Here is a 17,641-nt window from a genome sequence, read left to right as displayed (position 1 = left end):
TAGACACATGGTTTCTCTTTGTGACTATTGTGCTATGTTGTGCTGAGACTGTATGTAAAGAAGCACCTTGTCGACAAAATGTAAAAAAAAACAAACAAACAAACAAACTTAAAGATGAAAAAAAAGAAGAATCAACATGTCATAGACTGATCCTATGCACAGAGCAGGACGGAGGTGATGGACTGTGCATATTATGTGAATACCTGTGTGATGGAACAGATGGACCTCTTCCTCCATCTCTGAACTTTGAGCCCTGTGAACTGGACTGTCACTGCACTCCTCTGCTTGTGGTGTTTTTTGGGGTTACCATGAGAACTTTGGCGTCTTTTTATTTGTCTTGTGGGCAAAGCCACTCGTCGTGTAGCATCTTCTAGCGGGAGATAATCATATTTAGAGAGGAGCGACGCAGACAGGAGGAAGAAGGGCGCAGCAGGTGGAGGCGGGAGAATCGGAGGCCCATCATCATCATCATCATCATCAGACTGGAACTTTTTATGACGTTATGACGTGGTCGTTATGTCGTGCACTATAACAGATTCCCGCGCCGGAGGTGTCGTTTTAAGACTTCCTGTAGGTTTTCCAGTGCAGGAGGTCAGATCCGTTCAGAGAGCGAGCGATGGATGTGTGTATGGCTACCTCACAGAATAGAGTGGACTGTGACACAGCCATCGAAACCAAAGATACTTCAAGGCCTGCCGTGTTCACACTGGACCTGGGACGTGCACACACACACATGCAAAAACCACACCAACACACATACACACACACACACACACATGCAGATGCAGATATGCTTCTAAGTGCACGTTCTCCACAGAGCAGTCGTGCTGCATGGCAAACACTCGGAGGTGTTTGTTATGTGGGAAGAGTTGAGTGCCTTTTTCCTTCAACCGGAGGGTTGGACTGCTCTGCACTCTCTCTCACACACACACACGCACACACACACGGACACACACATGATTTAAAGTGAAGGGGGGGGCACACACTGGGTGAAGGGGGAGCGACACAGGAGGGGTCCTCATGTCTTTTATTTGAATTCAAAGAGCACTTTTTTCACACAGCGAGGGGGGAAAAGATTGTTTACCGCCGCCATTTTGTTTTGAGTATGTTTTTTTTTTCCCCTGTCCTCTCGCCACGATACACACATGCACACACACTCCCACCAGAGATATTTTTGTGTAATTTGTAATCCGAGTGTAGGTGTGTGTGTGTATCTGACCGTTTACAAAGCCCCCCCTCCCCTCCCCGATCCCCCCCGCTCTCATTGGCTCGCATCCAAACACAACCAGCCAATGATCAATCAGTACAGAACCCGATGAGACCTTTCATCTCCTGAAAAACACACATGATGATGCCCGTCGGCGACCCCCCGCCCCATCCAAACCCTCTTCGCTGGTCCCTCCGTCCAGGGTAGCATCACAACGAGGCAGGCACGTGTAGACAATTCATCTCGATATACCTCAAATCTTTATTGTAAAGGTTAATGTAGTGAAACAATAATGACAATGTTTAGCAATGACAGTGACGATGAAGTCACAGCAAAATGATTGTTCCTTTTTTTGTTTTGTTTTTTTGTATTTATTTGATTTAAAGGAGCGTGTGCAGTATGAACACTGTTATGGTCTGACTTGATCTTTTGACTTGGTTGACTCTTTTGTTTGTAGGTTTGCACATTGTCCGTTTTTTTCTTTTTTGGAGTTAAGAGGGAAGAATAAAAGAAGGAGAAGGAAGGAGCATAAACGAAGAGGTAGGGCAGGACCAGATAAATGACAAAGAAGATAGTATGATTTCAAAGAAATGTGTAAGAAACGAGGAGGTGTTTAAAGGGGCACTCTGTAGCTGTGGAGAAGAAATTCAAACTCACAATTTTAACATTTACAGTATAAATGAGTTAATAAGATGAACTCAGAAATACATATTTTTTTCCATAACTGAATAAACAAGCTGGTTTTAGAGTAAACAAAGTCCCCAGAACACTGTTTGAAGCTAGAAAGGTGGCAGGGTCCGCCATATATAAACAAAGCAAAACAGCATGTTGTCCTTTGAGGCCAGTTTGTTTATTCAGTTGTGAAAACAAAGCAGAGTTTGTTTATTTACTTGTGCTCGGACGTAAAAACAGATCGTTCTCTTCTGATCAAAACTACGCAGTGCACCTTTAAACCCGACACGTGAAGGACACTCGTTTCTGTTCTGCATCACTTTTTTTCTGGCTTAATTTTTTTGTGTTTGAACATTGTCTCCTATGTGTGTTAAAGTGATTCCCATATTAAAAAAAAAAAAAAAAAAAAAGAAGAAGAAGAAAAAGAAAAAAGAGAACCAACCACAGCACCTCTGTCATTACGGTTGGGACGAGCGATTCTTTTATGCATGGATACTATATAAATGTATATAAACTGCAGGATGAACTGTACCTCTACAGGTGGAGGAGAGGGGGAGAAACAGGGACGAAACATCTGGGTGTTTTTTTTTTTTTGGTTTCCCATCCAGATGATATTTACATCTGTGTCTTTTATGTGCCGTCTGTATAAATTGTGTGTATTGTGGGACGTGTAGCAGCTTCATCACTGTGTCTCTCCTCCTGTTGTAATCCCCCCTTCCCCTTTGTGTGGAAACAGTCTGTATACGTATCCCTCCTTTTGTTTCATCACACAGGTGTGAGTGTGACTTCATGTGTGAGTTTTCCCCCCTGTTCTTTTGTTCCTGTATTTTCAGCTGATCCCTTTTTATTAATCTGAATTCGATCGGACCCGGGTGTTTGTCTGCTTCAGGAGCCGTCTGAAGCATAAACAAACAGACAGCCGGACCGGCTGAAATACGCTTTCCATCGGCGGATCAGAATGGCGTAATTTCCTTTTTCTTTCTTTTTTTTTTTTTTTCCATCCTTCAGACAGACCTCAGAGCTCTGGAAGCCCCAGTGTTGATGTTCTCTCCCTCTTCCCCTACCAATCAATCAATCAATCAGAACCAAGTGTCTTTGTGATGGTAGAAGACAATCAATTTCAAATAGAGCAGAGACAAAAAAAGAGAAAGAGAGTGAGAAAGAAAGAGAAGGAGAGAGAGAGAAAGGGGGAGAGAGGAAGAGAGTGATGGAGGAGGGCAGAGAAACTGACTGGACAGGAGACATGGGAGGGAAGGAGGAAGGAAGGACGGCTCTCAGCAATGTGTGTGTGTATGAGTGTGTGTGTGTGTGTGTGTATGTGTGTGTGTGTGTGTGTGTGTGTGGTCACCTTTGACCTCTGCAGAGTGACCTTTAAGGTGGGGGTGAGGCAACCAGGCACCCTCCTCCCGGCTATGATGGAGGTGGAGGTGGTGGGGTTGACTCGTTAAGTGGACATCCAGTCGAAGATGTTGATCAAATGCCTGCACACACACACACACACACACACACACACACACACACACACACACACACACACACACACACACACACACAGAGAGCCTTTCTTCTGATCTTCGTCTCCCATCTTCGTATGACGGTGAACCTGTCAGTCTCGTCGGTCTGCCTTCAGCCTGTGGAGGGAGACTCGAGTAATAACTGGAACAAATAATACACGAAATGAAAACCAGTAATGGGTAAATTGTGTGTTTTGACTAAAACAAATAAAGAGACAAGCAATTGGCTGACTGGCTTTTTTTACTCTCATTTTCTCTGTCATGGCTTCTTTCTGTGGTGCTCTGGTGCCATCTGGTGGTGTCAGATAAAAGTATCGAAAACCAGGATGTTAGAAACACAGAGGTTCCCTAAACGCACCACAAACCACCCTCAAAGCTCAACATTTCTATATGATTTCTCTAAATGTCATGTTGTCTGTGGGAGAAATCTGTATCTTATTTATCATTCAGTGTGCAATATAATTAAATATTCAGATTTAAACCTATTGTGGGTTAAAATACTGGACTACTGCTCAAAAAGCACCCATGATGTAAAAGGTTTCAGATGCAGAATGTAAACTTCCTGCAGGTTCGGATCTAAAAAATACAGAGATCATGAGTCCAGAACCTTCTTCTAAAATGTTTTATTTGAATTTGGCATATTTTTTTCAGTCACCACTTACTGAAGACCAGATCAATCAAACAGAGTTTTTAACTCTTAAAATTTGATCAGTTCTATCTGACGATGTTTGTTTGTGCTGGGCTGTAAATTTGCTGCACGTTCAGTCACGACGTTTTAATGTTTGGAAACACTTTATTTTGACCATCATTAATAAATTATACATTTATAGTTTATTAAAGTTTAGTTAATAGTTGTTAATGGAATCTTTATAAACCATATTCACATCCAGATGTTTCCCTCAGATATATAGTTCTAAGCCTAATTATTTGAAACTTTGAAAATTTAAACTGGAATTTAATTAAAAAAAAAAAAAAGCAAACATTTGTATAGTTACAGGTCCACCAGCTAAAGGTCCAGAGTGTAGGAATAAGTAATATAATATTCATAATTATCACATGTAACTGAGAATCGTTGGTCCTGGGGGGCCTCAGAAGGAGCCTTTGGGAGGGTCCTCTTCCACGAGGGCCGCCATGTTGCCCGCCATGTTTCTACAGCAGCCCAAAACATACGAACCAAACTGGAGAAGGTTTGAATCTCTTTATGTTTTAGAGGTTCGGTTCTCCTGCACGCTTGGACGAGGGTGAAGAGAGGAGGAGTGTGTGACTGATTTTCATCTTTGACCTCACTAACTCCACTAAATCCTTCACACAAGTCAGTTTGTTTATGAGTCGTGTTTCTGGCCAACTTTTCACTTTTACTGAAATATCATTAACGTTAATAATCTCTGTATTTTGTTGATTAAATTGATGAAAATGAATATCTGCTCGGACCAGAATTGATGAATCTGATCACCTTCCAACAGCTCCAGCTCAGGATGATGAGGTTTTTGTCAGAGCAACTGATGCGAAATGAGGATTTGCTAAAATGCTGCACAGTTTCTCTAAGGTGCGGGTTTATCTTTACCTCAGAGCTGCTTTCTGATTGGCTGTTGTCTCAGAGTGGTTCTGGCAGGCAGGACACCTCCTCCATACACTCCTCATACACCTCCTGATAGGTTCTGATCAGGATGACACAGGTTGAACTCAAATCCACTTTAGACGGGATTCCGACACCTGGCAGGTTTCCACCCTGACTCATGACTGGCAGGTGACTGTCGACATCGATGGGCAGCATGTCACCTTTTCCCGCCTCACGCTGGCAGCTCCTCCAACATCTAAATGCTCAACTATGTTCACAAACTATCTGCTAACTGCTAAAACTATCTGCTGCTGTTAGATGCAGAGCCGGTAGTGCAAAGTGGTCTTTTAAGAGCTTTTCTTTTCGCTCAAAACTGCCTTCTGTTGTGGCCTAAATGTGGTGAGAGTGAACTAAAGAAGTGATGTTGTGGGGCCCAAAAAACAAAAACAAAATCAAAGACATGAAAGCTGTTATAAAGCTTTGGAGAGATGAAGGAGAACAACCACAGAGTCAGGCGACTGTCTTCTGTGAGTCTGTCTACAAGGAACCTCTCTGAAACAGCTCATCACGTGTAAAAACGATGATGTTAAATACTGATTTTGGCAGCTTTCAACACAAGTGTGGTGTAAATGCAACGTGTGTGTGTGTGTGTGTGTGTGTGTGTGTGTGTGTGTGTGTGGCTGCTTCACTAAATAACCTTCAGGAAACGAGAAGAGACACACGGGACATGTTCGACAGAGTCACATCATGCTTTTATGACCAAAAGGAGCTCATTTACAAGACAGACGGTATATAAAACATTAACATTGAAATAAAAAAAAAAAAAAGAACTCGTGTGTGTGTGTGTTTTTTTTTTTATTATAGACAAGTACATTATTGTCTCATCCCTCCCTTTTGAGACCAAGCAGCCATGGGACTGAGCAAAACACGAGGCGATCCCTGGAGAAAAGAAGCAGCAGTTATATCCTATATTACTATACCTACACTATTTACAGTTCAACAGTCATTGTTCTCTGTCAGACATGGCAAGGAGGTCTACAGATCAGATGACATGATATGGCTAATAGATCTAGTATGTACAGTTCTCTGTTCTTCACATCCAAGGATCCACCGGTGCAAAATATAATGTCTTTGATTATTCGGGGTGCAGTCCAGATTCTGTTCGTGTTCGGACAGCAGTCTCTATCGTGAGTCAGTCTTTTAAGGATTGATCACTGGACGAGCCGGGCAGCTTGTCTTTGTGTGAGCTCTGCGTTTGTCTGGAGCGCTCAGCACTCATTCCTAGGTTTCAGGATGTCAGTAACGCCCGTGTCGACGGGCAACAAATATGCATCAGTGCAAAAAAAAAAAACCAACTGAAAGCTGACAAATGTTGAGAAATGTTTTAACGAGGTCGGTGCCAAGTTGATAGAGAGACAAGGAGGAAAGAGAGAGAGAGAGAGAGAGAGAGAGAGAGAGAGAGAGAGAGAGAGAGAGAGGAGAGTGTAAGTTTACCCCAGCCAAACTTGTGATGTAAACTTCGATATTTTCCATTAGAGGGCTCCAACAAACACAGAGCTACACCAAACTACAGCTTCCTCTGAGGAGCAGGAGGGCGTCACATCGGCTCAGACCTGGAAAGTCGAAATCTGGCACCATCTCGTTCTTAAAAGAGGAAAAACATCTTAAAAGGGTAAATGTGGAAACCTAGGAATGAGTGCCAACCAGGTTCTGTAAGAGCTCTGTGCGCCCCCCCCCCCCCCTTCTCCTCTCCGCCCCAGAGGGATTGTGGGAGACTGACAAGGTTCAAAAGACAGATCAATGAAAGTATGCCATGAATAATCCTATCCCCATACAGCATTGATCAGTCCCACCGCCCTGCTTGGAATAGCAATCATGTTTTATCTACATCTGAGTGGATCCTGTGTGCGTGGAAAGATATGTGTAAAAGTACAATCATCCCGAGTAAACAGACGCTTCATTTAGTGAGATGCACACTCAGGAATACGAGAGCAGGCGACTACTGGATCCTGTCTTTGACTCTTACCAGGTTAAAGGTGCACTATGCAGTTTTTCGGGGGAGGAAATTCTAATCAGAAGGTTTTCGTTTGTTTGGCGCCGAGTCAAAACTAATCAAACAAACTCTCTTTGTTTACATGTGGCGGACCCTGCCACCTTTTGTTCCGGCAAACCTTATTTTCTAATTCAAACATTTTTGTGTGATTACCTTGCTAATATTGTAAACATTACAATGAACACTTTACATAGTGCGCCTTTAAGAAAACACTAGAATGGCCTCACTTGCTCTGAGCAGCAGGTTTGTTTCAACCAGTCCCATGGCCAGCAACAAGGGCACCCACAGCTCTCCGTACAAGTGTAGGCGAGAGTTTGGCAAGACCGATCACTGTATACAAAAGGCATGCATAGATTAAACCTGCTAAGACCACAAGAAAAACAGTTTGTCTGTTTGTTTGTTTGAGTTTTTTTTTTTTTTCTCCGGAAAGGAACCGATCGTTTTTTTCTTCTTCTTCTTCTTTTTTTTTTCCTGATCAGCTCTCAGTCATATACAGAGAAAAGAAAGATACTGCGACATTTTCTCATCATGGTTAGTTTGTTATTGTTTGTTGTTGTGATGGTGGTGAGACTGGAGGGAGAGGGGATGGAGGCGACAGCATCAGAAAGTATTCGTCTGCAAACTTGGTCACATCTGTTGGTATTTTTTTTTTTGTTTGTTTTGTTTTTCTGATCCGATTCAAACGACACCACCAGACACCGAGAGCGGAGACGAGGTCGCGCCTATGGCTATAAGGAAATCAGTGAAGAAGCACTGACTTTGTGAAGCTAACAGTCAATTTGCTCTCTTCAGTGTTTCACTTGTATGAGACCCCAAAGCTGTTCTTGATTTATTTTCCCACTATCGGAATCAGCAGTATGGTTCCCAACGTGTTGCTGTTACTCACATCGACCACTTGGGGTCAGTGTTGTCATATAGAAAGGAGGGTTGGGGGGGGGCGCTTGCTATTATCTGGTCAAGGTTAAGATGAAGCAGTTCTCTGTCCAAGGTGCTCTAAACAACCCCCTTCAGCAAAAGCCCTGCTTCATGTCCAATTATGTCTCTCTGCGTCCAATTAGAGGAAACCGCTGCATGTATGAAGCCGAAACAACTACAGTAGTATTTGCACGACACGCTCTTCTGAGAAGTCTGTTACGGAAATGGGCCTAATAAGCCAAGTAATCACCCAATCAGCCGAGCTCGCCCCCTCCGTCATCCCATTACTGCTCCTCTCAGCTCTGATAACTCAACCCGAGTCGAATCCAATCACAACTAGCAGCCACAGGATGCGGAGCTGGAGATGGAAAATGATTTTAGAGCCAATATGGGGTCAGAAATGCAGAATCAAGGTGAGACTGAAACTGGACAAAATTCCGGTGGGTCTCCGGTTCTGTCTTATTTCTGGCCTGCGTCTTTTGAAGAGTTCCCCCGGTGGAAGGAATCCTAATAGTGAGGTCGCTGCTGCTGTTTTTAAATGGGGCGTCTAGACTACAGTACACCAACCCCAGGCAAGGACGAACCAGAGGAGGGAGCAGGGGGGGATCGCTCAGCCTACTTTCTCAAGACGAATCAAGCTCGGCTCGCCTGGTGTATCTGCAAACACTGAGAGTCTGTGAGCCAAACTGAGCCGATGGCTTGGCTGCAAAACTGCGTGTTCTGGCACCTTGTTTTTTTTTCTTTTTTTTTTTTCTAGAACAGTTGTTTGGCAGACTGTCGGCTCTGTCGATTTAAATGTTGAACATATTCATCGAGGCCTCTGATAACGGGGACAGATTTCTTTCAAAGAGCATTCAGCTCGAAGTAAAATCAGTTCCTTTCGGCTTTCAGGGACTTGAGAAGCGCTTATTTTTAACCCTGGCCAACAAGAAAATGTCGGTTTCGGTGAATGGACTGCTTCGCTCCTCGTCGAAATGACTCACCGTAGGCAGAACGTGTAGGCTCGTGGTCACGGTCTCACAACAAACCTCCCCGCCCTTCCCCCTTTTTCTACAGAAGTTAAAAGTGTGACAAGATATCATCAGAGAAAATACATACAGTACAGTCCGTGGGTTTTCATATCCAGAGAAAGATCCCAGAAGTGGCACTGTGCAGAGCGGGAAAGTTCTTGAGATGGTTCTTCAGGAATGGGTTTAGGGCGTGAAATGGGAACCAATGTTTTGTTTTTTTCTTTTAGGGAACCTGGGTCACCCCTTTCTTCTTTTGTCTCCACTGATCCGATCGCTGCTCCGTGTTTTCGATGGCATCACCAGGAGCAACAAATCATAACACGACAACACTGACTCACCGACCACACAGTACACGTGTCTACTACCACACAACCATATTCCAGCCTAATACTGTGAACAGGGACAACAAGGGGATTTGTAAATGTTAAAGAGGAACAGGGGGAATGAGAAGGGAAGGAGGACGGCAAAGAGGGGGGAGAAGGAGAAGAAGGATAATAAAAATGAAACACACCCTCATCTACGCTTACATTTTGTGATTGATGTTTACACGAGAACACCATCGACACTCACGACAGACATTCGCACTGTCTTCTAAACCTAGTTTTCACTGAGAAAATACGGGGGAATGGAAAGACGAGAGGGTCGGCTCGGGGGAGAGGAGATGCCCGCGAAAGGCGACGTCCTGTTCTCAACACACACGCACACACAAAAAAATGGCTGCTGATACCATTAAAGACGGCATTGAAAAACCAGGCCAGTTTGCTCATCTATTCTCATTCGGCCTCATGAATCTTTAACGGCTGTTCAGTTATTCATCCTGACACAGAAGCCGTGGTTTCATCATCCCTCGCAAGGGACAAAAAAATGGAGTTTGCCGGATTTATTTTGCGAAAGTTTTGAGAGTGTCTTACCTTACCTCGGGGTGAACTGTTTCCAAAACATAAACTTGTCTGTACACAGTGTTGTGCTTGTGCTTTAAATCAGTGATTCTGTCAGTAAATCTGTAAGTCCTTCCCAGGTTCTTATTGAGTAGCTGCCTTTAAACTGGGCGACTGAGTAAATCTTCTTCTTCACGTGTCGCCAAAAACATCTGTACAGCGATCTACTATGTCAACAGGAAGTCACTGTAGCATCATGAGTTACATCCTCTACAGTTCTGGGAAGGAGAGCAAACAATGCAGCAATAATCTTCTATAAAACACACTGTGTGTGTTTTATAGAAGTTGTAAAATTGTGCGGGATCGTGAGAGTCTTCATTATTAATCAGCCGCCGTTGCTGATGAAAATCTACCCGGCGCGACTCGGGCAGAACTCAGGCTCACAGACGAGGAGACGGTTTGAAGTTTTATGTTTAGTCACGCATCGTTCCTTCCACAGTCTCTCGTGAATCATCTGGTATTTAACCAGAGGGACAGAAGACCGAATGAAAACGCAACACCTTGAATAAAAATCATTTATCTTTTTTAACATTGTTGGAAACATTTGGAGTAATGTAACTCAACTCGATAAAATATAAATCAAAGGTTTTGTCATTTTTAGATATTTTAAAGCCTAAATGTTGCATGTTAGATCTTTAACTGTTAGTGCCTGACTTTGATTAATCATTATTTGCAAACATGATGAAGTGTGTGTGTTTCAGAGGTGATTGATTCAGAGTTGGAAACATGCTCACCTGGCTAACCTGACTGTTACTCAACCATTTAGTTTAACATTTTTGGCTCAAAATTAAAAATATTTTGATTAAAGTGTCAGATAGGTCGAATCCATTATTCATATGTCAGCAAGCTAACATAATCTATGCTAGCAGTTTGAAGCTCCACTGTCAGTGCAAGTAAAAACTAACTAGCTAGTTTCAAGCTAGTGATTAAGCAGCTTTAACAAAGGTCAATTTGAAAACTGATTAGCCAATTAGGAAAGATCTGTAAGTTACTGTGGTCCAATCAGTAGCAATCAGTTATGTAAACAGGAAGTAGGCTACTTTTAGCATCATAAGCTGTAATAGCTTAAACAAAACGATGTATTTCGGCATTTCTGGCATAATGTTTTGCTGTTTTAGGGCTGTAAAATATTCAGTTATGTTGTTATTTAACAGCAGTTTAATCAATCGTTTGCACTCCGCTATGGGTGGATCGTATATTAACAAAGCTAATAATCGCTTTGTCTGCTGGATCAGTGAGCTATTCAACAGCAACGTTTGGCTTTATCATACCTTATATTAGGCTTTAGCTGATTAGAACACATTTGGAAGCTGGTGTGTAAACACCAGCAAATAAACTCAACATAAGAAATTGTTTGTGCGGCACAACCAGTTTTGATTCAGCGATGCATCAATGTCTCATTTTAGTTTGAGTTGAGGAACTAAAACCAAACCGGTGTTTCCGCTTCACTTTCTCATTACACCTCCAATTTAACCTGCGACACGAGGTTAGATTTTGTCTGTTTTCTTTAAAATACTGCTCCGCCTGGTTTGCGTTGATAAGCACACTGAGATGCGAACACACGGCCCACAGCACGGGAATGTTATTAAGTGTTGAGAACAGAACGGCCCCACGCGGAGGACGGGGGAACTTTAAAACGGTGTACAGCCAAGAGGTCACGGGGAACAACAACTGAGGAAATTAAAAATGGAGGACAAACAAGAAACAACAGAACAATTCAAAGAAAGTTTTTTGTCATTTTTTTTTTTCTTCATTTTTTTAAAACCACAGTACTACTCTCCACTATACGATGCACATGGCGTGGGTAGGGTTAACACGACTTCATTTACATTTTGATTCCTCGGTCTCCAGCCAGGGACCCCTCCCAAAGGAGGACCCAGTGTGGGGGTGTGTGTGGGGGGGGGTAGCGGAAGGGGGGAGGACGGGGGATGCACTGGGCTAGGGGGGCAGAGACATTCGCACACCGACCGTCTCAGAGACAGAGAGAGAGCAGTCAGCGCCACACTGCTTTATCAATTTGTAGGTTTAGTCGTGTGTGACTGCGATTGTTGTATCAATCCAAATAACCTTGAGGTGCTTCTGTGTATGTATGTGTGTGTGTGTGTGTGTGTGTGTGTGTGTGTGTGTGTTGGGGTGCAACTTTATGCAAGCCTGGCGACAGCAGATGGTCTTGTGAACATCACGACAGCTTGTAAAATGGCAGTAGCATTAATTGTTATTGTATAACTGAATCATGCACATGTTACTGTATCAAAAACAATAAATAAACAAGGCTACACATACTATGGCTTCGTTTTCGTCACTCACAAATTCACATCGCTTCTCTTTTAGAGAACGAATTTTGGCTTTATGGCTCTACATACAGTATTGCTGGAATGTCATATTCACGCAGAGCGAGTTATGTGTGGTTACACTCTGCAGGGTTTCACTTCTCCTGAGAAAAGGTGCTATGTGTGTGTGTGTGTGTGTGTGTTTTGCTGTGTGTTTGTGTGAAGACCCCTACAGTGTTGCTCTGTGTCCTCTGTCTACCTCTGAGTGTGACCCGACTCTCCAGGCTGCTCCCCCCGGGCAGCGCTGGGAAGGTCAGGCGTCGACCAACACAGCAGAGGGCGGGGGGACGGGAAGGTGGAGCCCGGCGGGTCGAAACCCTCTCCTGTTGATCACCGAGCGTGAGCGGGGCTTGTGATGTAGGGGAGAGGAAGAAGAGGTCACACCGACCTCTTATTTCCCCTCCCACCCACCAGTCCTCCGGGGCCCACCAGCCCTCGTCCCCCTTGCTCTCTCTTGTGTTGGTTGCTATGGCTACCGCGGCGGCCCGTGTCTGGCGGGCTTGACTTCCTAACCAAACCCTCCGGGCCACAGGCCGCCACAGCAGCTCTCGGTCGGCGCGCTCGTCCCAAACTCACACAGCTAACGTTGTCGCAAACTCTCACAAAGAAGACAGGGCCAAATCTGGTTTCTTTTATGTGAATGATCCGAATCCATCGCTCCTTATTATCATACCTTATTTTACATATCTCAGGCTGCAGCTGGTTAGAACAAATGGCATGTGATAATGCTGATGAAGTGTTTGACGCCCTCCTCGCTGTTCAGCCGTGGTCAGAATAGAGAAAGGTGGCCGTTAAATGTTTTGTGGAAAAACATATTCAAACTGTCTTCAAAACAATTTGTTTTATTCAGCGGTCTGGACTTACAACTTATCTCCTAACTGCATTTCTACATGCATGAATCTTAACAAGGCAGATTTTAGGAGAGCACAGCTACAAACTCTATAACTGGGTGGTAGCCAGGTCTCCCTGTAATACATTTCCTGTAAAATCCCTGACTGCACTCAGTACAGTCGAGGGAATTTTAAATGAAACAGGGATTTTATTTCATTTTCTCAAACAGTGTCACCGAGAGACAGGACTACCAGAACCCCACAGCTCAAGAATCATGCCAATTTCCAAAACGTTTTTCCTATAATTCTTAACGCTATTATTCTTATCAAGCATGGCGGATCAGCAGCTTGTTCAAATCTATCAATTGTTTCCTTTTCAAACATGCTTTTCACCACATGCTGAATAAAACCACTGAGAGACAGAGAGATCAGGGTCATCTTGTTTTCAATCACAAATCAAACCAATTCATCTCATGGCTCCAGTTTTGATGTGGGCGCTCAATTTAGAATAGAGCCATGGACGGGAACTCATTATGTGCTTTCAGACTTCTTTGCGAGTCAGTGGCTGTGTGTGTTTGCGTGTGTCAAACACGTTTATGGGACGTGCTCATGCCTCCCCCGAAGGACCCCTGGCTGCGTTGTTTCATATCATCTTCATATTGAACTTCCTGGTCCCTCCCGAGGAGCCTCCAGTGGCGGGTTCAGATTTCCGGAAAGAGTACTCCACTGTGAAGTTGTTCTTGCGTTGGCCGCGTCCCCGGCTCCACACGAACAACAGCAGGAAACAGAAGAGGACCACCCCCAGGAAGGTGATGCAACCCATTGCCGTGGAGACCAAGATGGTGGTCAGGTCCAAGGTGAACTTGAGGAAAACGCGCGTGCTGTTCAGATTTGTGTCGTTGAAGAACTCGCCGCTGTACAGCGAGCGGTTGAGAAAGAAGGCTGAGGCGGCGTCAAGCGGCTGGCCACGCACTGTGAGCGTGGCGAAGTAGGTGTCATTGCCTCCGGCGTTACTGGCGATGCAGATGTATGTTCCGCTGTCAGTGAGCTGGGCGTATCGGATCTCCAAGGTGCCGCTCGGGAGAACAGTAATGCGCCCTGAACTCTTAGCTGTGATCCGTCGGCGCTGTGGGGAAATCCAGACAATAGCGGGGACGGGTTCCCCTTCAGCTCGACACAGAAAACTCACTTGCTGGCCCTCGCGAGCGATCACCTGCGGGAGCCGGAGGAAAGGAGCGCATGGAGTAATGAATACAGCAGCACAACAAACTCAAACTCAACAATTAGCACAACCCCAGTAATCAAACTGAGCATTCATTGATTTTGTCGTGAAAGGTCCTGTTTGTAAGAGAGTTGATTTTTGATTCTCATTCCCAACTCGTCAAATACTGACGCTTTGGGATCGTGGTCGGGTCGGCTGCCATCCCAAAGAGTCAGTATCTAACAAATAGGACCTTTCAGTATCAAACATAATATGTGATCATCTTCATTACCTGCTGCATCTTACGGTTGCGTATCTTAGGTTTCTGGCATGTAAAGTGATCGAAGAGTGCAGAATCGGTGAAGGCGCTGAGGCTGACCCCTTGCACCTCCACCGGCCCCGCACACACCGGCACTCTGCCGTCAAAGTTGAGGGTCTTGCGTCTTTGCAGGATCCACAACAGACGGCAGTCACACATCAGGGGGTTCCCGTCCACTCTGAGGGTCTCCAGACTGTTGACAGAGTGGAAGGAGCCCTCTTCAAGAGTCTGCAGGTCGTTCGAGGAGAAGTTGAGCACCCGGATCTGTCGGAGGCCTCCAAAGGCATGGGGCTCCACCGTCATCAACCCCGTGCTTACCATGATGAGCTCCTTCAGCCTCAGCAGGTCCTTGAAGGCCCAGGGCTCGAGTGTGCTGATGGGATTGTAGGACAGGTTGAGGTGGGTGAGGTGCACCAGGTTCTTGAAGGAAGCGGAGGGGACGGAGGTGATGTTAGTGTTGGTGATGGAGAGCCAGTGGAGGTCCAGGCCCTGGAAACTGAGAGGAGAAATGTACTCCAGGTACGGCCAGTGATCGATGTCCAGACCCCGCAGGTTGGAGAGCTTGCGGAAGTTTTGGTCCTCCAGGGCGATGATGCTGAGGTGATGGAGGCGAAGGGTGACCAGGCTGCGCAGGTAAGACAGCGTCTGGCCGGAGATGGATGTCAGGTTGCAGCGCTCTATTGTGAGATCTTCCAGCCCCAGCAGCCCTGAGAATGCCTGGAAATCAGCAAGATAAAAGATCTTGAACCTTAAAGTGGTGATACATAAAGAATCGTAATTTAAAACATTCAAAAAAAATGTGCCAAAATTAACAACAGAAGCACAGTTTTGATGTTATATCAAAGACGTATTGTGCTGCGGAGATAAAATCCTGATTTGTCACACACTTCAGTTTTTGTATGGATTAAACAGATGAGATGATAATTAGTGAGCTGCAGAGGTGCTGGTACATGGATTTCAGTCCTGTTAGAGGAGCCAGGCCAGCTGTTTCACCCTGTTTTCAGTCCTTCTGCTATGATAAGCTCAGCGGCCGCTGGCTGTAACTTCACATTTAGAGAACAGACATCATGGTGATATCAAATCTCTCATCTAACTCTTGGTAGGAAAGCAAATAAGGACATTTCCGGAAGCACTGAACTACATATTTCTAAGCCAAACCAGGCGTTGCTACAGGCACTATGGCTGGCAAATACCTGCTTGGCACTGCAGTCTATTTAAAACTACGGAATATATTCCAGCACTATCAGTATGAGTGTCTGATCCTCTGGGAACTCATTTCCAAGGAGGATTTTTTAAAAATAAAGTGAATGTTCTTCCGTCTAGTTTTTCATAAGAAAACACATAGTCATGATACAGAGAGGAAGTTGGAGAGCGTACCTTGTGGGATATATAAACCAGGTCGTTGTCTCCCACCTCCAGATGTTTCAGACTCTTCAGATCCTGAAAGGTGTAGTCCAATAAAATCACCATCTTGTTCTCGCTCAGGTCCAGGCTGGTCAGATTGCCCAGCTTGGCGAAGGCCCCCATGGGCACCAGCTTCATCTGGTTCCCCCTTAACTTCAGCACTTTGAGATTCTGGAGGCTGGCGAAGGCATTGGGCTCTAATGTGGCGATGAGGTTCTCACTGAGGTCCACCTCCTCGAGCCGCGGGTACGGTGCCAGGTCGCCTGCCTGCACCCAGCGAAGCCGGTTCTTGCTGAGGTCCAGAAGCCGTGTCTCTGTTGGGATGCCCTCTGGGATATTGGTGAGCCGCCGCCGCTGGCACGACACTGACCTTAGCTGAGCTGAGCACTCGCACCGTGGCGGACAGGCCTGGCTACTTCCTGCCAGCGTCAGGGTTATCATGGCAACCAGAGAAGCACCCAGGACCCACCGCCACATCCTCGGCCATGGCACTAAGGCACGCCCACCAGGGCCAGGAGAGCCAATCATGGCCCTGGTCCTCTGACTCCTCGCCTGTCGCAGGCAGGGTCAGTGCACCATACACCTGCAGGGAAGAGGACGGAAGCAGAGAGAGGGGAGACAAAAATAGAAAACGAGAGGAATGAATAGAGACATTATACTAGAGAACCTACCATCTATCATCTCCGAGCTCATAAAAATTACATTCACGCGGCTCTAAATTATCCATGCTTCCTGCAGTTTAAGTAATTCTGTGCGGAAAGCAGTGGAGATTTCAGACGTATCATGACACAGCATTGAAATACAACTGATTAGCTCCCATTACAGGAACATGGATCCGTGTGAGAACGTTAAAATTATTTTGTCTTTTTACTTATTCATCTATAGCTTCCGCTGAACAACTGGGACAGCGGGAGCCATGTGAGGAAGGTTCCCGCCTCAGCTCGATTCATGCATGTTGCATCTCCTCGGCTCCTGTCGCAGCTCTGAGACCGTCTGCTCCATTTTGACAAACACAATGAATTTATTATCACCACGCATAAACACAGACCGAGCTCCTCCTCAACAATCACGCCATGCCTGGGAGCCAGACGCCTCTGAAATGTGAAGCGTTTGACTGCTTGAATCGCTGGTGCTTAAGTCACATTATGTGTTTGATCAGGTGTGTGCTGATGCATGTGTGGGTGGGACGTAGCTTTTTGCTGGGTATGAATTAAAAAATGGTTTTGGTCCCCCACGAAAAGTAAGATGAATCACTCTGGCTTTAATATTCCTTCAGGCAACCTGTCATCTCTCCCACACACTGTTTTCAACTCAGAGACAGTCAAAGAGCACCTGGCATTGGATCTGGAACAGAACTCAGTGTCCAGCTAGTTAGCAGGGAGTTGTAAAAGAAAGAGCTCATAAACTCTCAAGTTTGAAAACATGAACGTTTTTCCTCCGTCATGAGAAAACCAGACGACCCCAGATGTTAACTTCTGACTGTTCGCTGGGTTGCTGGATTCTGTTGAGAGGGAATATGTCATCTTCACCAGGGAGTATCATGTTAAAATGTACTCCGATGCTGGCAGTGGAGCGAGGCAGAGCCAAAGAGATTAATAATGTATGCGTTGGTTTGTGTGAAATGGGCAGTGATCAGAGGGCGAGTCACACTGGTGAAAAAAAGCCAAAACTCGCCAGTTTCTCTTGTTTC

At 45.2% G+C, this 17,641-nt stretch overlaps 1 protein-coding gene across 1 annotated transcript in view; it reads right to left on the bottom strand.

The window, feature by feature from the left end:
* Positions 1 to 5,684: 5,684 nt before the first annotated feature.
* LOC119011649 (leucine-rich repeat and immunoglobulin-like domain-containing nogo receptor-interacting protein 3) overlaps positions 5,685 to 17,641 on the bottom strand; it is a 40,544-nt gene continuing 28,587 nt past the window's right edge. Inside the window, exons 2-4 of the mRNA XM_037084959.1 lie at positions 15,925 to 16,534; positions 14,521 to 15,264; positions 5,685 to 14,240 (exon numbers count right to left, since the gene is read on the bottom strand). Coding sequence (XP_036940854.1) covers positions 13,671 to 14,240; positions 14,521 to 15,264; positions 15,925 to 16,479 — 1,869 coding nt within the window. The 5' untranslated portion in view covers positions 16,480 to 16,534 and the 3' untranslated portion in view covers positions 5,685 to 13,670. The remainder of the gene's footprint in view (positions 14,241 to 14,520; positions 15,265 to 15,924; positions 16,535 to 17,641) is intronic.

Source organism: Acanthopagrus latus, chromosome 21, assembly GCF_904848185.1.
Source record: "Acanthopagrus latus isolate v.2019 chromosome 21, fAcaLat1.1, whole genome shotgun sequence".
Taxonomy (NCBI): domain Eukaryota; kingdom Metazoa; phylum Chordata; class Actinopteri; order Spariformes; family Sparidae; genus Acanthopagrus; species Acanthopagrus latus.
This window is presented reverse-complemented; position numbering and strand designations above follow the sequence as displayed.